The sequence below is a fragment of the Callithrix jacchus genome, chromosome 11, assembly GCF_049354715.1.
Source record: "Callithrix jacchus isolate 240 chromosome 11, calJac240_pri, whole genome shotgun sequence".
Taxonomy (NCBI): Eukaryota; Metazoa; Chordata; class Mammalia; order Primates; family Cebidae; genus Callithrix; species Callithrix jacchus.
Genome location: NC_133512.1, coordinates 77,631,236 through 77,653,539, shown reverse-complemented (window position 1 = coordinate 77,653,539; position 22,304 = coordinate 77,631,236). Strand labels below are relative to the sequence as shown.

At 38.3% G+C, this 22,304-nt stretch overlaps 2 protein-coding genes across 25 annotated transcripts in view; one reads left to right on the top strand and one right to left on the bottom strand.

The window, feature by feature from the left end:
* COG5 (component of oligomeric golgi complex 5) overlaps positions 1–9,611 on the top strand; it is a 377,608-nt gene extending 367,997 nt beyond the window's left edge. For 2 of the 5 annotated variants that reach the window (XM_078343129.1, XM_078343126.1), the window contains 2 exons: positions 5,172–5,288; positions 9,299–9,611. In XM_078343129.1, coding sequence (XP_078199255.1) covers positions 5,172–5,286 — 115 coding nt within the window. In that variant the 3' untranslated portion in view covers positions 5,287–5,288; positions 9,299–9,611. Of the gene's footprint in view, positions 1–1,410; positions 2,287–5,171; positions 7,421–9,298 lie in introns of those variants that run through there. The other 3 variants (XM_078343128.1, XM_009002649.5, XM_078343127.1) reach the window with 2 other exon arrangements.
* HBP1 (HMG-box transcription factor 1) overlaps positions 5,402–22,304 on the bottom strand; it is a 39,794-nt gene continuing 22,891 nt past the window's right edge. For 19 of the 20 annotated variants that reach the window (XM_054237397.2, XM_078343134.1, XM_054237398.2 and 16 more), the window contains 8 exons: positions 21,588–21,729; positions 21,067–21,178; positions 20,856–20,968; positions 18,376–18,532; positions 17,519–17,663; positions 10,945–11,262; positions 8,399–8,540; positions 5,402–7,315 (listed from right to left, as the gene is read on the bottom strand). In XM_054237397.2, coding sequence (XP_054093372.1) covers positions 7,298–7,315; positions 8,399–8,540; positions 10,945–11,262; positions 17,519–17,663; positions 18,376–18,532; positions 20,856–20,968; positions 21,067–21,178; positions 21,588–21,729 — 1,147 coding nt within the window. In that variant the 3' untranslated portion in view covers positions 5,402–7,297. The remainder of the gene's footprint in view (positions 7,316–8,398; positions 8,541–10,944; positions 11,263–17,518; positions 17,664–18,375; positions 18,533–20,855; positions 20,969–21,066; positions 21,179–21,587; positions 21,730–22,304) is intronic. The other variant, XM_078343138.1, reaches the window with a different exon arrangement.

Sequence of the window (22,304 nt, the reverse complement as noted above, 5' to 3'; positions counted from 1 at the left end):
ACCTTCATATCCCGGATGTGCAATCCTGTGTCCCATGCAACCTTAAAGACCATGCATTTCTACCTTTGAAAATCATCATCTGCTTGAAAAGTCTTGCCCTAATTCTGCATCTTTTACTTCATTTTTCATGTGCTGCAGTTACTGAATTGGTGGAACACAGATGTGAGTGAATTTTAAAAATACTCAAGTGCTAAACAGTTCTTAGTAGGAAACGAGAACAACCCAGCAGCCACTTGGATGCCATGGCCCTCCAGTAGTGCCCCATGAATGCATTTACATACATATGCATGTGTCCTCGCACACACGTGCACATGCCCCCTTGTAACCCAACCATGCCCTGGGTGGGGTGCTCTAACTGTCATATATGACTTGTTAAGCAACACTCTTCCCTGTGATTGCTCTTATCAGCACCAGAGGCCTTCCGGCCACCAAACATTCCATTGTTACCGCTCTGTAGCTTTAGCTAGACTTGGCTACCATCTCCTCCTTTAAACTCATAAACTGGGACTCAGCACATTTTTATTGATGCTAAGCTCACATTTGATTGTCATGGTAAGCCCTGGGCCAGTAACTGAGGATACACAGTAAGCTGAGGTATGGCCCTGTCCTCTCAGAGCTTGTGTTACACCACAGCCATCTGTTTCAGATCTAATATCTGGTTTTTTTTCTATTTCATTTGCTGAATTATTTCCTTCTAGCCATTCCTTAAATGCTATCATTTCCCATATTTTGTTCTTCTCATCCTGCCTCTGCCTTAATCCCCAGGTGAGCTTGTCCAGACCTGTGCCTTTAGTGCTCCTTGTATACTGAAGAGCCCCCAGGTCTGTGACTGCCTATTGCATGGGGCCTTGGCCCAGTAAACTTGCTATCATATGTCCCCACCCACAGAAATCCCAACCCCAAAATGGTCAAAATAATCTTTTCTCTTAAACCTTCTCATTCTCTTATCCCTGTCTTGGTTGGGAGGTCAAAGTCACCTACCTAGCCAAGCTAGAAAACCTTTATATATATCGTCATTCAGCTCCTCTGTTACCCTTATTCCTCGAACCCACTCCATTGTACCTCTCTAAAATAGCTTTTGAAGTCATTCTTAACTCTCCCAGGGGATCCCAATTCTGTTGTCTGGGCCCACTGCACCCGGTGATCCTTTGTTGCCTCAGTGCCAGGTGATAAGTTGGGTTCCCTAAAGCTAGAGTGGGACTGACATGATGAGGTGGTTCCAAACCATGTGTGTTCACAGAGTCATTTATACAGCTTGGAAAATTCCTAGTGCCCAAGCCTCTCACCCTTGCCTACCTCAGAATCTCTGGGGTAGGCCTGGTATCAGGATTTGGTTATAGCTCCCCAACAAGGTCCAGGGTGTAGCCAGGGGCATGCACCCCTGCCATAGTGGGTCATATTCCATTTCAGATGAAAAACTGCTGAGGAAGCTACGAGAGGTCACCAGGAAATACCAGCCTGTCAGCTTTGTTTCCGGAAGTGACCCTGAGCCCTCAAGCTTGGTGCCCAGATCCTGCATGAGCCATTGGCCCTCTGGGCATATGTGTAGATAAAGATTAGCTCGGACTGTGCTCTTTTTCCTTGCTTATCTGTTACTCAGCTGTGAGCCTCTGACACAGAAATGGGAGAGGTTGCCAGCCCCGTGAATGTTCCTGGTAAAATCTGCCCTCTGGCAAGGCTTTGGATTTGGGTGAGGAGTTTGGGCCTGGGGCTAACCCAGGGATTTGCAATGTCTGTGTGGATTATTTTTCCTGAGTCCCAAAGATTCACTCAGCTGCAACACACTTGGTAATATAAAAAGAGGATTCAGTTAATTGAACAGGGTTCATTTTGTCATCTTAACAAGTTGGTCATTTTTGTCATCTTAACAAGTGGGAATGAGTTCATCCAAAACAGTTGTCCTGCTGTGGGTACATCACAAATCTGTTTTCTTTTGCTTCTCTTTAAAAGTGTCTTCTGAGTGACTTCATCAGCAGTGCAGTTGCTAAGCCTATATTTAGCAACTGAAAATCATGCTCAGAAATACTGTCATGCTTTTTAAAAAAGGCATACCCATCTCTCCACACAAGGCTGATTCCAGAACCTTCACGCCCTTAGCAAAAAATTGAGTTCTCCTTCGGGGATTAAAAAAAACACTGTACTGCTGCATCCCAGGCCCTTGGCAAGCAGGGGACCTTTGCCCTAGAGAATGTTCTTTCTTATGTATTGCAAAATTGCAAAGCAATTTTGTTCCTGCATACCGAAGCATCACTGGATGAACTTCTTTCCCCTGTAGACAAACTGAGGGTGAGTATTGCTCTTTAAATGTCAGTACATTTGTTTTAGCTTCTGGGGCAAACCTTGTTGTATACTTATCCTGTTCCTCCCAGTGTAATATGTTAGGTTGTCATAAAATAGGGCAAATTGAGGATAGTGTAACTACTGCTGCTGAATAAATGACAAATAGTCAACTCTCTTGCCTTCCTTTTTTCTTCTAACACCAGATGCTTTCTGAAGCTTGAAATGAATACTAGTCAAGTTCATTTGAAAATCAGAGTAATGACTTACTCATGGGGCCAAGTGGTGTAAGTGAGGGCAATTGTATGTACTCAACCCGTACCAGGCAAGTGCTCCAGACACGTGTGCCCCCTCAGATGCAGAGGCAGCGGCCTGGTTCATGCCTGCGTGTCTGTAAGTGTTGAATATGTATTCAATAGAGTTTCTTATTAAAAGATTTCTCAAGCTCTGTAACAGCAGTGGAATTGGCCCCAAATCCATTTACTCTGGCTATTTGCTGTGGAGCAACATCTATTCTTATGGTCCTCTCTGAGTAGGTGTACATTTTAATGATGTCAAATTGTTCACAAACTTATTAGCCTAGTGGAGCTTTTAGCTACACCATCAGAGAATGTTTGGTGCCATATGCGTCCTTGGATCCCTTCCCCTTTCACCATAGTCCAGGGCCCACAAGCTGGACGCCATTCCCTCAGCTCCTCTGTATTTCTGCAGAACTCCCAGATCTCCACTGATGGCGGGTAATGTTTTTCCTCCTGGTACCCCTTTGTCACTAGCTACCTATCAGTTCTGGGAACGGAGTGCCTGAGATAGGACAGAGAGGGATGATGGAACCAGGGAAAAGCCTGGGGTTAACTGCTTATTGAGGTGAGGCATATAGTGTATCTTTAAGTCATTTTCAGTACTTAAAAAATCAGTGTTGTTTTCTATGAAAACCTCCACTTGGCTAGTTTTTGTCACCTTGAGGAGTGTTGCCAAGTTACTACAAACCATTCCTCTACTAATCATGTTTTGTTTTTTTCCCAATAAGGATAACCAAAATAATCTACTTCTTTTGGTTTCAAACCAGAGTTAAGACTTACATAATGCTTGGCCCGTCTTCCAAGAAAGCTAATGTTTTGCTTAAGCAAATGAAGTAATTTAATAAGTACTCGAAAATCTTGCTCTGATTTCATGTAGGAGGGCAGTGTAATCTTTTTTTCCCCATACTTCTGATGGTGTTTTTGATGACTACTCAAAAATCTAACCAAACCCATTTCTGATATATCTTCTACATACTGTGTAACTTACGTGATGTCTTGTCTTTAAATGACAATGAAAGTGAGTTGATTTTTGTCCATTAGAACCTCTAATCCATTCGCTGTGAAATGATTATAGTTCCTGTCAATTTAAACACTTCTTAGACACTGATACATACACCTCACTGTCTTAAAGAGAGAGGAGCCCTTGGGGATTTCTCTACTGTATATGAATTATATGAAATCTGTAAGGACCACATTTGGGGAGTGGAGACAGCTTCCCAGAATGGCACACCAACTAGAAGCATATTACTGAAAGAAGCAAGTTTTTTCATAGACAAGATCTCCATTAAGGGTCAGCTCTGACTCGACCTAAGGCATCTCATAAAACACTGTTCTCTAAGAGCACTAAATCCCACCTTGCATGCCAATTAAGAGTGATGTGTTAGCTGGAACCTGAAACTGAGTATGTGAGCTGAGTAATGGTATTAACTTACATCTTTTTACAAATGCTTCAGTCTCAAACTGAAATTCTGAAGAAAAATATGACAAAAATTTGTGCACTTGGTACTTAAATAGACCAATAATTAAAAATTAGCAATCTCATATCCATTCTTTTTAGCTCCACTTAAACAGATGATCGGGTTCAGGGACTGACATACTTTTTCTGTAAGAGGAGGACCAGATATATTTTATAATTTGCAGGCCATATAATCTCTGCCTCAACTGTTCAACTCTGCCGTTGTGTGAAAGCAGCCACAGCCAATACACAAATGAACAAGCATCAGGCTAGACTCAGCCTGCAGGCAGTTTGCTAATCCCCAACCTAATCCATGAGAACAATCATAATCATAAATAATGGCATGGTACTACATACCCTTAATTCATACTACCTGTTCATACATTTTGCCAGTAATTATAGCCCAAGAGCACTTATTCTAGTTGTTGGGTGTTCACAGTTCAGTAAAACAACAGGAACACGGCCGGGTGCGGTGGCTCACGCCTGTAATCCCAGCACTTTGGGAGGCCGGGGCCGGTGGATCACGACGTGGTCCAGAGATCGAGACCATCCTGGTCAACATGGTGAAACCCCGTCTCTACTAAAAACACAAAAAAATTAGCTGGGCACGGTGGCACGTGCCTGTAATCCCAGCTACTCAGGAGGCTGAGGCAGGAGAATTGCCTGAACCAAGGAGGCAGAGGTTGCGGGGAGCCGAGATCACACCATTGCACTCCAGCCTGGGTAACAAGAGCGAAACTCCGTCTCAAAAAAAAATGGAACATAATACACCTACTGATATTACCAAGTGTGCCAAAGGAACCCATCCCCCTGTACTGAGCGTGCCTTTCAGAGGTGCAGGATGCCCCTTGTGAGCTCTGGGAGTAGGCACAAGTGCCCATTCCGTTTGAGGTGTCTTCAGTAGGGAAACGGGGAAAACGGAATGAAAACATACTTACACGGCCAGGGGGCTCTGAGTACATAACTAGACGTAACAGTAACCAGTAAATGAGTGAAGGCTGTTGGTCACTTCGCTTGTCAAACTGAGCATAACAGTTCCAGAAATTAGCTTATTTCTAATTTTTATATATTGGTATCCCCTAATCTGTTTGTTTGTGATTTATGTAATATTTTGACATTGTTTTCATTTTGGTTTTCAGGGGAGCCCTGGAAGCTTACGTTCAATCAGTGAGAAGTAGAGAAGGAAAAGAATTTGCACCCGTTTATCCCATAATGGTTCAGCTGCTTCAAAAAGCTATGTCTGCTCTTCAGTAACAGTATGAAATCTTTGTTCATCTCCACTTTCTGCTAACCCATTCACAGTTGGCGGTTAACACATACTCCAAAATACAGCTACTGTCTACTGTTTTAAGAATGTAATTGATTGTTCTGCATTTCCTATTGATCTTTATTTACCTCCTTATCACTTTAGTATAAAATTGTCAAGTCATCATCACATCCTCTTAATTTCATGGGCTTGATTTTTCCAGAAAGTTTTCCGCTTTCAGATTTTTGTACAAGGCTAAAATTTCTTTCCCATCCATAACTGAGTCCTCCTATGTGTACATATACCCAAAGTCCCCACTTCTTTTAAAAGGATATGATCAAGTTATATACCCTGCTTCCCCCAGCCCTGCCTTCTTCACTAAATAAGCACGTTAGCTCAGTGGTTTCCAAACTTGGCTGCATGTTCACATTCACCAGGGGAGTTTTTAAAAATCTTGATGCTCAACTTGCACTCCATATTAATTAACATGTCTAGGAGTGGGAGCCTAACACCAGTAATAAAAAAAAAAGATCCCCAAAGTGATGCCAATAGACAACAAAGCTTAGGAACCACTGGCACATCTCAAAGCTAAGATACAGGGTTAATCAGCCTTGAGATGTCATACTGGATCTTTAAATAAAGCAAGGCTTTCGTTATACTGTCATGGTATTAAAAGCAGACCTTTGGGGCTGTCTAACCTTGTAACAAAGATGCCACGTGAAAAATAAACATTTTTATTCTATAGCGAAATAGTAGGTAATCTAAGGCCTTATTTTCTGATTGACTGCTCTTGTTCCATTATTAACAGTTTTAATTTTTAAAATATCATGACTCTTATTAGCAGTGTTAGGAATCCGCCTTGTTTTCCATCTCTTGAACCTGTTATTCTGAGAACTCATAAAATTCAGCCAATTAATCAGCAGACGTCAGAGATAAGCAATTTTTTTTTCAATTTATTTGAAATAATATACAAGAATATAGTGTGCAAAATTTAGGGGCAACATCATGAAGTGTAATGAACTGAAATCAATTTTACAGCTGTGATTCCTAACCAGAAACACCACTTGGTAAGTAATATGAAAAGCCATGATTGTAGCTCAGAGCAAAAGCAGCTGTATTGCCAATGTATTTGCTCTAATTTTAGACAGTTGGAGGAAAATTAAAGTGCAAGTGTTGCACTGCAATAAGTGCAAAGTCTGCCCCCACCATAAAGATTATGATGACAAAATATATTTAAGATACATGGCTGAGGAGATATAGAACACAGAGTTAAAAATACAATGGTGTTGACTGTTAATAGCACCATTACAGTGACTATATCCCAATGCTATTAACTAACTTTACCTTGGCCTGGGCTAGGTCTCAGTGGGAAATAATGGATGGCTGCTGCCACCTGGTGCATCAACTCGGCATGCCATGGTAACTGCAGCAAGTGGCTCTTAGGCTAGGGCACCAACCCCAGCCACCTGCCACATGTTCTGGGTAGCCTCTTGGCACGGACCAGACTAGGAGCGCCTACGTTTGGCACAGATGCTGAGCCATGTGGTGGTTACTTGAGGAAAGGCCGACTCCCAGCTTCTGCTTCATTCCATCATGTGTACAATACAGATTAATAAGCAGTAAGGAGCCAATGTATAAACAGCAGTTACATATTTTTTTAAATTCCCCTTTCGTACAATTATTTAAAATAAAACAGGTATACACTTCTCCTCTTTCTACTGTACTTTAGCACCACAGGATATCAATTTTCAAGCCTATATTACCTGATAGACATATATGAAATTTGGAAGAAGAATAAGGCAATTTGGTTTACAATGTTGATAGTTTTAACTTACTTAATGCTCTAATGGAGAAAGCAAATCCTCACTCATATTATTAAATCATTTCTAGACTCAATGCTATCAGTAACTTATGGTCACACAAAATCTGGACAAATGGTGAGACCTTGATCTTCTTACATCTTTCCATCAAGAGTCAACGTATATGCAAATATAGACTTAACAACATAAGCATCCTGGTTTAATGTTGCTGTGAGCCCTGTGGAAATAAAATTAAACTCAGTGAATGTTTACAAATAGAGTAATCCTACATGTGAAAGCTAAGATGATGTATAAGATGTTTAATAAATTTACTATTAGAAAATACTGCTTCCTTAAAGGTGATTTTAAAAAGCTAGCTGATACCTGATGGCTCAAGTATCCAGAAAACATATGCAGTGATAAGACATTGACTAGGATGAGCAGAAAAAGGGATACAGGCAAAGCCCTACCACATAAAAGTCTAAATTAATCAGGAACTTCAAAAACTCAGTTCAGCCTCCCTCTCATCTGACTACTGATCTCTATTTTTAAAGAAATTCTTAAAACATTTAAACAGATATGACCCACATGTTACTAAGAAACAGGCACATGTACACAGAGTGAATTTAAAATATCTGTGGCTAGCCTCCTACTATATAAACTACTGATATCTTCCCTTCATTTTTAAATGATACCTCAAATTGACCCCATTCTGTCACATGCAGTTTTCTTGCAATTAATCTGAGAATGCTGAAACTGAAAGATGCTAGTTTAGTAATGGAAAAGTACTAAGAAGTAAGTCTATCCGAGATAGCTTATCATACAGACTTGTTTGCCACCCTTCCTGGGCCTATTTCTTCTCCTTGAAATTTTTCAATCTAGAAATTGTGTGGCAATGGCAGAAGTCCCCATGAAGGGCAGCTAACATACCCTCAAACACTTCCATCCTTATTGGTTCGAGACATAACAAAAATTAGATAAATTTTCTACTGTGATATTAAAGGATGAATCATGCTTATTTTTCAACCCAATGTGAAATACTGCATTCTAAAATTATTTTTGCAACTCAATGTTCAGAACAAATATTCTTCGTTTGCCTAAGATTTCAACTTGCCATGCTAAGACAGTAAACGACACTTGAGGAAAGGCAGTCTTTATATGATGATGCAAAAACGTTATTAGGCTTTGAAGTATCAAAATGCTAGAAATAGCATCAACACAACCTCTTAAAGGTTGAAACACCTGCTCCAACATGCCAGGTGTTACACCTACAGGGATAAGGCAAGATAATTTTAAGCAAACACTATTTATTGAAACATACTGAATTGGTTCTTTTCCTTTTCCAACAGTCAGGATTTAAACGTTTCTGTTCTTCAGCCAAAGCCTTTGCTTCTAATGTGTACATCCTTCTCTCTTCATTCTTCATTTTCTTCCACCTGTCACCAAGGATCACACTTATGGCTCTGTAAAATAAATATTTCACAATGCTGAAGGCACACATTTTTCATAAATCTCATGTCAAGTGCTGCTACATCAGGAGAAAAATGTGAAGTTAAAAAAAGAAGATGAAAATCTTATCTATCATAGAGATGGGAAAAAGTCAAGGCCATAATACTCATTTCCAGTAAAATCCCAAGTAATATAGTCCACATTGTTCCATATCAGCAGCATAAAGTATTCAACGTGTGCTAAAAGCTAATTTTACTATTTGTGCCCGTAACCTATTAAATAGTTTTGATAAAGGCCTTTTTTCACTCACACAACCACAGTCAAAGTGTGGAATTAACTATGCATGCCTTACTGTTTCTCTCTTAAGAGAAAACCAAGTAAATAAAACTTTAGACAATATTATTACTTTATCTCAAAATGGTAACAAACTGATAAAATACATCATGACAAAAATTAGAAGTTATTTTCCTATTCATATTCGTTACTCTACTATGAAACATACTAAAACAGTCTCACCCAGGGCACAGATGTAAACCACCTTCCTTCTATGAAGAGCTTTTAACCATTCACTTCATGACACCCATATAAGACCTAGGTCATAGAAATTTTGCACAAAGCGCATCAAGTGGTTTTATACTAACATGGAAGCCAAAGTGACAGGCATCTGCGCCTTCGACAGTAACCACAGAAGCTCTCCTGCAAGTCTATATTTGTCTTTTTATCCAGTTAGTTAATGCAGTTAAACACTATGCTGCATTTTCCTTTATTATAGACCAATTTTTGGGCTGGACATTGTGACTCATGCCTGTAATCCCAACACTTCAGGAGGCCAAGGCAGGCAGATCACTTGAGGCCACGAGTTCAAGACCAGCCTAGCCAATGTGGTGAAACCCCGTCTCTACTATTAGCCAGATGTGGTGGCACACGCCTGTAATCACAGCTACTGGGGAGGCTGAAGCACCAGAATCGCTGGAACCCGGGAGGCAGAGGTTGCAGTGAGCCGAGATTTCACAACTGCACTCCAGCCTGGGCAACTGAGACACTGTCTCAAAAATAAGAAAATAAAAACCAATTTTTATATTCCATTTGCAGAACACATTTAAAAAAGTATTTTACAGTCTTTGGGTTAAAGGTACTGTATAATGGTTGACACACTGTAACAAATCAGTAACTATTCCCACCATCTCAGTCATTCGTGGTAACAAAGAATATGAGATATTTTTGAAGGGATGGCACTTGGGAAACAGATTTGTTAAAAGATAATAGGTAATGAAATGTACACAATGCTATAGACTATATTCATTAACAACTGCAAAAATACACATCTAAAGATTATTTCTGCAGTGAATTTACATCCAAGACTTGAAAGAAGACAGCTTTATTAATATATGGAGAACTTTTGACTGGTTTGAAAGGGATTCAGTAGCAGAGGACTATGAGATGATTAAGGGTACAGGTAACGGAGTAGGAAGGACTTGATATGATTTTTATTCCCAGCTCTTAAGTTCAGCCTTTTGACAACTCTGGCAACTTGCTACAAACTGCAAGTTCCCTGCACAATCCATAGTTGACTCAGTGTAAAGCTGTTCCATAAAGACAGAACTGTCAATTATTAGAACTGTGTCCTCTAACAAGTAAATAACATTATTTTAAAAGGTAGCTCTTGCACTTTCGGAGGCAGGCAGATGACGTGAACCCAGGAGTTCGAGACCAGCCTGGGCAACATGGCACAACCCCATCTCTACAAAAAATACAAAAATTAGCCAGGTGTAGTGATGTATGCCTGTAATCCCAGCCCCTCAGAGCTGAGGTGGGAGGATTAACAGCCCAGGAGACAGAGGCTACAGTGACCTCTGCCACTGTACTCCAGCCTGGGCTACAGCACAAACAAAAAAAAAAGGTAGATCCTTACTACTAACGTAGGTAACCTAATTGTCTAGGTATTATAAAATAACTATATATAACCCTACAAATTCCACTTCAAGTTTTTAAAGTCAACCTGGCTGGGCACAGTGGCTCATGCCCATTATCTCAGCACTTCAGGAGGCAGAGGAGGGCAGATCACCTGAGGTCAGGAGTTCAAGACCAGCCTGGCCAACATGGCGAAACCCTGTCCCTACTAAAAATACAAAAAAATGAGCCAGGTGTGGTGGTAGGCACCTGTAGTCCAAGCTACTTGGGAGGCTAAGGCGGGAGAATCACTCGAACCTGGAAGGCAGAGGTTGCAGTAAGCTGAGATCACACCACTGGACTCCAGCCTGGGTGACAGAGTGAGACTCCATCTCAAAAAAAAAGTAAGTAAGTCAACCTAACAAAGAGTTAAGTAAAAACTATTCAAGAATAAACTATTCCACATATACTATGAATTGCATTGAAGTATTACTCATTTATTATAACCAGAATTATCACTATTTTTACCTGTTATCTTTCCCTGGATACATCTGAGTATATTCAACTCTGTATTTTTTGGCAAAAAGCATGAAGGCATTCATTGGTCTTTTGCACTTATTAGGAGAAGTGGCACTCACAGTCCCTGAGCTGTGGTTTTTGACAGCTTTAGCATACAAAGAATTGGAAGAGAGCTGTGATGATCCAGGTGAGCCACAGTTTTTACTGAATCCAGATCTTGCAAAGTCTTGACCACCAGGTCCTCCACAAGACAAAGATGCACGACGCTGACGAGCCATACTACTTAACACATAAACTGCCGAAGAATCCATAGGTGTGAAGTCATAGCTATAAAATTTTTAAAAAAAAATTAACAAGATTTTAATTCCATTTAGAATTCTCTGATTTCTAAAAGCAGGATTGTTTTAAAAAAAAATCTTTTAACATCTGATTGGAAATTTCAATGCATTTTCCCCAGTATCAAGTTACCATCGCTAACAACTTTTGCCACTGACAGTTGCTTATAAAATAAAATCTGTGTGCTAAAATTAATTTTAAAAAACCTTTGCAGAATACAAAAGCTTAAAAAAGACTTTGAACCCCCAAAGGAATGTGATAATCAGCACACTTTATTCATAGCAAGTAACTCCTCCAAATACTATACAGCTTACTTATTCTTACTTTAAATTCATTTCTGGACAAATCTGACAATATAATTTCTTGGCCTACAGGCACCCAGACCTAGAAAATTAAAACAGAGTGACAGGCAACATACCAGGCCTAAGGACTAAATACTACAGAAAACAAAAGGTTGAGAAAGGGCAGTCAAAAGCTGTTAAATCCGGCTAAAGGAACATATGGCCAGGCGTGGTGGCTCACGCCTATAATCCCAACAGTTTGGGTGGCAGAGGGCAGGTGGATCACCTGAGATCAGGAGTTTAAGACCAGCCTGCGCAACACAGTAAAACCCCATCTCTACTAAAAATATAAAAATCAGCTGGGCACGGTGGCTGGCTGAGGCAGGAGAACTGTTTGAACCCAGGAGACAGATCGCACAACTGCACTCCAGCTTGGGTGACAGAGTGAGACTGCGTCTCAAAAAAAAAAAAAAAAATCAGTAAAATGAAGGAACTTAAAATGTCCAGTAATCTGCGTCATTTGTTTAGCTAAACAGAGCCATACATTCATCAGTCTTCTGAAAGGCCATCCATGAACTGTAACAGACTAATAACAGAGTTCGTTGTAAAAAACTGTTTGTCCGGAAAGGCCACATTTTGTTCTGTATATTCAGTTTACATAGACGTGGAAATAAGCTATCCATACTATCTTCTCAGCTCCTCAACAAGCCTGCTTCAAGAGCGTCATTCTCCCCTCTTTCATATGAAGAAAGAAGCTAAGACAGGTAAGGTATTATTCACCCAGGGCCACATGCTAGGATCCAAACCCAAATCTGTCCACCTTCAAAGCCCCAGGTTTCCTCACCAATAAATACTATGGCACCTCACTAAACTCAAGGTGAAGAAATAACTGAAAATATTAGTTGAAAAACAGCGAATGTAGACCACAACCTAATGATACACCAATCAAAAGAATTCTCTTTTGTTCCAGCAATAACTCTGTGTCTGCCTATAGTATTTTTCTATCTTCTTGGCAGGAAACCTTTCACTCACCTTCTAATCTGACCTTAGCTCCTTCCTTGAAACAGAAATTCCGGTAATACATCAAAATAGGTTAACGTTAGCTACAGGAATACCAATTGCCTAAAGGTAAAACTTGAGATCACGAAATTCTAAAGATAGATGGAAACAGCCAAATGAATGAGGGTGGTCCATGCCACTGACTACACACAGTAAATCTACCAATTATCAAGCACACAAATGTCTTTTTTCTCAAAGTACTGCACGAAATAAATGTACTTAAAAACTATGACTCCAAAATTATCTAATGAATGCTTAGCAATCAGTATTATGTCAGGAAAACAATGTCTGCTTTCTAGGTTTGCAGCTTTTGTAAGATATCTTAAGCCCCTCCCATACATAATTTAGAAAAATAGCAAACTTCAGCACTGACATAAAATTACTCATCTCTAGTAATGGAAAATGATCAGAGTTTAAAATACCGAAAGATACAGAGTAAGCAAATTACTAAAATTTGAAAACTCCACCATCTAGTGGCACGAATGTAACTATCATCTACTTCCATTATGGATACAACTTATATCAGTTTGAAATATTCAATGACTAACATTACAGCAGCATTCATGATACAGAATATCTTTAAAAATAGCTTCATGTTTTGCTATATAGTACCTTAGGTTAAGCATTCATTCTCTTCATTAAAGCACCCGTACCCAAATGTGCCTTTCACACATCTACTTTGTATACATGCCATTCCTTAAGCTTAGAATGCCCCTTCCCATTTCACTGTCTAATCATTAGTCTTAATGGCAAACTCCACAATAATGTAGTGCCTATGAACCATGTCACATATATTAATTTAATCCTTCCAGTATTACCCCATTTTACAGATTTTTTGTTTCAAAAGAGCCATAGAAACACTAACTTATTCAGGTTCCACAGCAAATCAACTGCAGAGGCAGGATTTGAATCCAGGCAGTTCAGATCGAGCTCACGTTCCTAACAGGCTACACTGCCTCTCAATCAGCATGTACACTTACTGTATACATTTACTAATCCATTTCTTCTCTAGACTGGAAGCAGAGGCATGCCCATTCTTAACTCACTTTTATTTTATTAATTTTATTTATTTATTTTTGTTGAGACGGAGTTTCGCTCCTGTTACCCAGGCTGGAGTGCAATGGTGCGATCTCGGCTCACCGCAACCTCCGCCTCCTGGGTTCAGGCAATTCTCCTGCCTCAGCCTCCTCAGTAGCTGGGATTACAGGCACGCACCACCGCGCCCAGCTAATTTTTTGTATTTTTAGTAGAGACGGGGTTTCACCATGTTGACCGGGATGGTCTCGATCTCTTGACCTCATGATCCACCCGCCTCGGTCTCCCAAAGTGCTGGGATTACAGGCGTGAGCCACCATGCCCAGCCAACTCGCTTTTAATCAATTCTAAATAACATAATAATGGAAAATTTTAATCGAGTTCAAATCCCAGCTAGTAATAGGACCTTGGGCAAGAAGTTAAATAAACCCTGTAGCCTCGGTTTACTTATCTGTGAAATAAATCTATGCTATGCAGTGATGCCAAAAAGAACAATAAACATAAGACCCAGGGCAGAGGCTGGCACTGTGTATTACACCATGAGGAGTATCTATTGTTGTTGAAGTATCTTAGGTAAGTAGCTAGAGTACTAAATACAGAATCTTTGCAAGATATGGGCTTGAATCCTAATTCTGACACTAAACTGCCTTTGTTTTGGGCATGTTCCTTAATGTCTCTCAACTTCTCTCTCTGTAAAATGAGGATATCATCTACTAATAGGGTAATTAATATTAAATAAGCTAACATGATATACAGAGTAGGCACTCAATAATATTGTTTGTTAAATCATCATATTACTTGAACACAAAAGTCAACCTCAAAAAGTCAAAACTGACTTGTTTCAAACTTGCCTGAGGCCTAGAAGGTTGGCCTTAATTCCCAATATTTCAGAACGAGCTACTTACAACAGAACCTTGAATTGTGTATGAGAGCTCATCAACTTACTGCTGACTTCTGATTCTTCCTGAGCTAGAAACTACTCACATGCCCTCTGTAAATCATGACCTGAGAGTTTGCTTGGAGCAGTCCCTCTTGGACTTTTTCTTCTTCTTAACCTCTTTCTCTTCTTGCCCTTCCCGAGGCCAGGCATCATCTCCCTTTACCAATCTAATCCACAATAAAAATACAGTCACTTTCAGCTTCTCAATTTTTTTCTGGTTTCTCCATGATGATACTCCCCATTTCCACTCATTTACGGGGTGAGTGTTACTGCTGTTATATTGCAGTCACTCAACAGTAAAATGAGTCCAATGACTAAGGTTATCTTAGGGGTGATTATTATTCAGTGGGATCAAATAAGAATTTGCTATCTCAGAAAAACAACATTTAGGCAGGCAAGTTTTATCTTTTGCTTTAAAAAAGTCTTCTTGCTATGTAATAATATATAAAAATTACATATATATTTAAGTTTTGAAGCATACAAATAAGTGAACCCACAATCCAAATTAAGAATTATTTCTAAAGCCGGGCACGGTAGCTCACACCTGTAATCCCAACACTTTGGGAGGCCAAGGCGGGTGGATCACGAGGTCAAGAGATCGAGACCATCCTGGTCAACATGCTGAAACCCTAGCTCTACTAAAAATACAAAAAATTAGCTGGGCTTGGTGGTGCGTGCCTGTAATCCCAGCTACTCGGGAGGCTGAGGCAGGAGAATTGCTTGAACCCAGGAGGCAGAGGTTGCGGTGAGCCGAGATCGCACCATTGCACTCCAGCCTGGGTAACAGGAGCGAAACTCCGTCTCAAAAAAACAAAAAAGAATATTTCTAGTATCACTTGGAGTTCTGTATTTGCCACTCCCAGAAATAACCACTCTCCTAAATGTTTATCATTCATTTTTTCCAATAATTTTATTATGAAAATATTACTCATAAACAACATAAAAATACTAGTGTTATATTATCTTTCTTAATATTTAACGTACAATATTTCACTATGCAGAAATGACTGCAATCCTTTCAAAAGTCTACTTACAAGGTTGGCCCTTGACTAATATCTAGAACTTGGGATTTTGAGGCGTCCCATCATGCCCACAACTGCGAAGAGTAGCTTACTGTGCCTAAACTGGATGTACAAACAACACGGTTTACTCTAAATGCCTACGTTCCTTTTGAAGTTTGGATTTTGTTATGTGGCAGGCAGAAGAAACCTATGTGACCAGCTGCAGCTAACACGCCTCCCTGGGAAATGACATTTCATATATGTTTTCACAGCTCACTGCTGAGGGAATAAAACATGCCCCTAATTCCACTAGGAGAGGGTCCCTGGGAGCCTGGCTTTCTCCATACTTCACCCCACATCTTTTCCCTCTCCTGATTTTGCTTTGTATTAACATCATTTTGCCATAATAAATCATAGCCATGAGCACAACTACGTGCTGAGTCTTATGAATTCTCTGAGCAAATCATCAAACCTGGGGGCTAGTCTCTCAGGAACCCTGACATGATTATTTAATGTATATTACGTGCCATATGTAAGGGTTATTTGATTCCATAAAATAGAATATACTGCGTATTTCTGAGACTTATTTTTACTTAACATTAAAAAAAAACTGATCCATGTTTTAAAGTGTATAGCCAAGGTTCATTCATTTTCCACTAATTCCACTGTATGTATGATTATGTCACAATTCATAGAGTCACTCTCCATTTAATAAGTATAGATACTGTTCCCACATTTTTGCTATCATGAGCAGTACAGCTACAAATTTATGTGCACATCTCCTTGAGCATGACTACAAGAATTTACTTCTCTAGGATATATATAAAAGAGGAATGAAATTGCTAATATTCGCTTCTACAAGATAAAGCCAAATTATTTTCCAGAATTTTTCTAGGTTACAGTTGCACCAAAACATAGGTGTTATCACTGATCTACATATCCTAAGTATCAGTTCTTAAAATGTTGACTCATTTTTCTAGTTTTTCAAAAGAGTATAATGAGGGATGTAATCAAACAGCATTAAGAGTATAAGCTTGTAGACATTTACTGAGCATGTGGCTTGTGTCAGGCTCTATGTGATTTACTTTTTTAAAAACAGTTTCACTCATCCTCATGATATATAAAATATATTAAACTGAAATAAAACCTACAGGCCAGCAGGAACTCTTGAGAATTCTATACTTAGTGCCCGTACAGGCCTATGGATTTGATTAAGAAAGAATGAGTCTTTAAATCCCAGATATCTACACACAGACTTTCTCAGGGTTCCTTCTAGGAGTAGGGTGACCAATTGTTCCAGTTTGTCTAGGACTGAGGGGTTTCCTAAAAGCTGGACTTGGCCAACCTTCTGGAATCAGGACACATGGGTTCTTGTCCTATTCTGCCACTTACCAGCAATGTGTTCTCAGGAATAACCACTTCCCTCTCTAAGCCTTTCTAAATATCAAGCTTGGGCTATTTTCTACTACTTGTTAAATAGTGCAACTAATGCCCGTGGCCATAATGACTATTAAACAATGATACAATTAACTATTATATCAAGAAAAATACAGTTAACTATAAGAAAAACACAAGAGATTTGTAAGCTGTGTAAAAACAACTGGCCAGATACCACAACTTTTAAAATATAACTATGAAAGCTGAACAATTAAATGCTTGGTCATATAACGTGATATTCTTTCTAATCCAATCTTAAATGTTTTAAAAACTCAATTGTCCCATATGACAACTATATGCAAAACTCTATTAACTATTATACTTTAATTACCTAATGTTTTCATTTAATCATACATACTTTCCTCTAAATAATTCTTTTATAATTCTCAAATCTTTAAAGACTGAACTTCCTAAATACCTGATTTAGCAATCATTAAGGAAATGAAGGGTAAACTTTAACAGGAAAAAAAAGGAAAGAATTAATCCAATATTACCTTTTAAATGTATCAAAAACACCTGAATCATCAAAATTAATGGCATCGGGGTGTCCAGGAGGTAGACATACATCGCCAATATGAACTTCACAACATGGAATGCCATGCTGTACCACAGTCAAGCTTGGATAAAATGATGACCAACCTAAAGTTAAACAATGTTGCATAAAGGATGAGGACTCACAGAAAGAACTCTTAATTACTTTAGAACAGATATATCATTTCTCTAAGTTAAAAAGTTACTGCTAAATCCCAAGAGACTCACTAACACAAGTCACATAACTTTACAATAAAGAAGTACTAATCTTAACTATTTCCGTTCAGCAACATAAAAGCCTTCCAAAACTAGCTTACAATTCAGCATTTCCTTATATATACATGTATCTCCTTTATCGATCAGCACTTCCATCAGTTTATAAGACAGTAAGATAAAGATGACTAGGACCATGAAATAGTCTCTGAATTATCAAATTATGTTTAGCATAGTGTTACTGTAATAAGACTCTGAAGACTGATTCAGGTTTATATCATATTTAGTAACTCTTAATAAAAATGTGATTACTAGATCACTACATTCCCCAAAATATACCGAGATAATAGAAAGCTTATTACAGTATGCTACATGAACCTAAACATTTCTCATACTCAAAGGAAGTAAGAGTTCCACCTGACCACTGCTAAGATACTTAAGCACCATTAGGTATTATTATAAGCATTGCCTATGGTAGTTTTTCATTTAATTGAAAGACGTTTCCCCCTCAAATTATTTTTTCTTAATCATCAATGCTACAGGCATAATTACAGATTTAAGAAGCTTTGTTAAAAAAAAATTACTACAAATGCAATTGAAGCCCTACCTTTATTTTTAACATAGAAAGGGTGGTCCAGCTTACACTCTACAGTAAGTAAACCATCTTCTACTGTACCAGGATCAAAAGTCAACTTCAGTACAGACTCGCCAAATGATACACTTTCTTCATGTGATAACAACTTTAGACCATCAGAACCATAGCCCTGAAAATATATGCATAGCATGAATGAATTGGCAATGTTCAATTCAAACCACTGTGAAGTTGCCATTACATGTAAGACTTTGTGGAAAAGGTAAAAGTAACCAAGATGGGATCCCTGCCGTTTAAGAGCTTTTAACCCAGTAGTGAAGAAAAACACATACATAAATAACTAGACTTGAATAAAGCCCTTTCACTCAAGTATAAATAATGGTGATGCAGTTTAATAAAGAGTTATTAATTCCAAAAGAGAGAGATTAAGAAGGATTTTCAATTCCAACTGGAACCGAGATTTAAAAGAAGAATGCAACTGAGAAAGATGGAAGGACATGCCTTTCACCAAGAAATCTGCTATTAACACCTTCTCTGAGAAGTGCTGGGTATTTGCTAAAAATACAAAGTGAGTTCAAATATGGAGCAAATAAAGCTAATAAAGAGAGGCCAGTTTTACTAGCAGGCTCTTAAAGATAGGCAAAGTAATTACACTTTTTGCTAAGAAAGTATTGGAAATCAAAGTGTTTTTATCAGTATGACTGTCAATGTTTAAGATGATGGTAAATAAGAAGACTCTAGAGAAGATCTCATATTCAATTACTTGAGGATATGAGAGATATCCATTATAGAACTGAACTGACAAATGCAATGGTAACAGAACCAGACTTAATTTAAATTCAATGAATATTGAGCATTTAACACATGCGACATGGTAGGATCTGAAAATACAAACATCAACAAACATGATCCTTACCCTTACATTCACAGAAAAACAAAGGAGACAAACATGCCAAAAGCTAGCTAGAGTATCCAATCATAATTACGCTAATACATGAACATGGTAATGAACAAGAAAGAAGGATGACTTAAAAATCTTTACAGAATTCGAATCAAATGAATGTAAGTAAAGGGAAGAAATGGAATAGTAAAAGACAACTTCATGGTTTTGAATATGGTAATCAAGAAGGATGATCACAATAACTTTAAAAGAAAAGGAGAAAAGTAAGCCAAGAAGAGGACAAAAAGGTGAGGGAAGTTTTGGTCACACTAAGTTTAGTTCAAATAACTGATTGATATTCACGCAGAAATGTCTAACATGCAGCTGAAAATGAACAGGTGAAGGCTATAGACATAGACTGGCAAATAAGGAAATTACAAAATCTTCTAATTCTCAGGGCTACAGGAGACCTTAAAACTAATCTAATCCAATCCCATTTTTAGGAAGCTAATATTCAGAGGGGTTAACAATCTGCCTAAGATCAGTAACATAGATAATCGCTGAAGGAGCTGTAAAGAGAGTCCAGGTTTCCTGACTCTAAGTCCAGAGTGCTTTCCACAGGACATGATGGAGGTGCTGCTGACATTATCAGGAGAGAGGAACTGGTGAACAAAGTGAACAGGGTCAGAATCTTGTCTAATATTCAGCATTAGGGGTAAACAAGTACCCAGCATAAAAGACTGGGAATCAGGATGCTGCCATGCTACACAAATCAAGGGAACACTATGTCAGGAACTAACCCCATGTGTCAAATGTTGTATAGATGTCAAACAGAACAAAGGAAGTCTCTTGTCCTAGAAATCAGAATAAAGGTAGCAGTAACCTTTGAGACAATTTTAGTAGAGCAGTAGAGGCCAAAGTTAGACTATTGTGAACTTCACTAAAGTAAAGAGTAACAGCAAGGGGAGGACACGGAAGGCAGCCAAGACAAGACAATTTTTCCCAAGAGACTTAATAGTGAGACACAGCAGGATCAAAAAAAGAATATATATAAGCACACTTCACATGCCCATTTTCTTGCCTATGGAAGACATGCAGAAATTAAATATTTCAAAGTGAGAGGTATCAACTTTATCCTAATATTGCTCACTACTGCTTCTGCTTATCAACGTAGAAAATGCTAGTTTTAAGTAACTTAATATAACTTTATAAAGTAACTTAATATATTATAAAGTCACTTTTGTAATATAAAAGTAACTGTCAATAATCTATAGGAGAATTAATCACTTTGTAGATTACCTAAGGCAAGGCTATGATTAGTTTATTTCTTCATTACATGTTTTTGATACCAGTCTTCCCCAATCTAAAGTGTATAAAACACAAAGAAGCAGTAAGAAATATACTATTTCCCATCCAAGAAAGCATGGTAGAAAAGCCTAAAATCACTGCTCTTCCCCATCAGACTAAGCGGTGAGTAGTCACAAAAATGCTCTACCTAAAATGTCATATGTCATATGAATATGAAAGTAAATGAAGGATATTTCTGTAGATTAATAATAAATCTTGTTTCATGTTGAAAGATTGTGAAAAACTTTTTTAAGAATTTTAAATCAACCTTGTGAACGCCCATTTGAAGATCTTCCTCATTATCACAGCCTTCAGCTCTAGCAAAATCTTCAACATCTTGCCATTCCTTATTGCTTCCCTTATGAAAGCACAGTCGTGTGCCTACAGTTTAGGTAGAAAAAAAATATTAGACATGTGTCTGCTATACAAGTAAGCTGTAAAAAATACAAGTTTTTTTGGTTGTGTTGTTTTGTTTTTACCTTTCAAAAAACAGTGCCAGACAGTTGAAGGCCAGGAATTGCACCATCCCAAATCATCATCATCTGACAGGGAGGACATGCAGAAAATGCCAGATTCTGACTCACTGTTTGCCTACGGAGAAAAATATTATCAACTTTCATTTGTTTTCAAATATATCTTTTAATACCTGTTTTTATCCCAAGTCTTTAGGCCCATGCTTATAGGTGGATAACTTCATCATTCTAAACTTAGGAACAATACAGTGCCTTCAAAAATTGAAGTTTTTGTCAGGCTCTGGGAGAATTTGCTGAAAAAAAAAAAAAAAAGAAGTACGCACACACACACAAAACAAAGTTTTTGGAAGCTTTAGTTATATGCACATTCCCATTCATAATAAACTTTAACAGATAATAGAGCTGTCTATAAAATCAAATCCAGATCACTAACAGAACAGTGAGACTTACTATTTCCTATGGGGAAAGTTAATGTATTTCAACTGTGGTGCAAATTTTGTAAAGTTTAATCTCACAAATAAACTTACCCTTTCATGTCTTACTGGTGTTTCCTCCTTCCAGTGGTGATGAGGGAAGGCTGGCTCACTCTTCGAAGAAGAGGACACTGGTGGAGGGCGTGCATAGGAATGTAAACTTTTGCTAGTGGCTATGATGTGTACAGGAGATGATCTAAAATAAAGCAACAGTGTCAACCGTAAGCATAGGTCCTTAAAGTAGATCTTTCCTGTTGATAAAAGAACTTCGTATTTAAAATGCTAATGTATATATTATACTGAACACAATCATGGTAAACACTAGTAAATACAGTAAGATTTCATAATTGTATTCCTTAATTCCTTATCCAAAGCCGCCTCACACATTTTAGACATCATTTTTTCAGATTTGATAATTGTGACTGTTTCATTTATGTATCCCACTCATTTTTATATATATATATATATACATGTGTATATTTCATTCATGAATGATATTACCCTTTTATGGAGGGCTCCATATCCATTTCTTCCTTCTACTTTGATGTACTCAGTAAGTCTCAGCATGAAGCATGCAAGCTTAATGTAACCAACGCTGAATTCTTTATATGCCAACCACGTATCATCAGTGGGCAGATACAAAGAACTACCTTAAGCAAAAATGCTTAAACTTTTTAGACCAGAGAGAAGCCTATCTGCCCTCCATGTAAATGGACATTCTTGTTTTCTAATGCAAATTTGCTGAATAGTAACTACATATAAGGTCTAGTT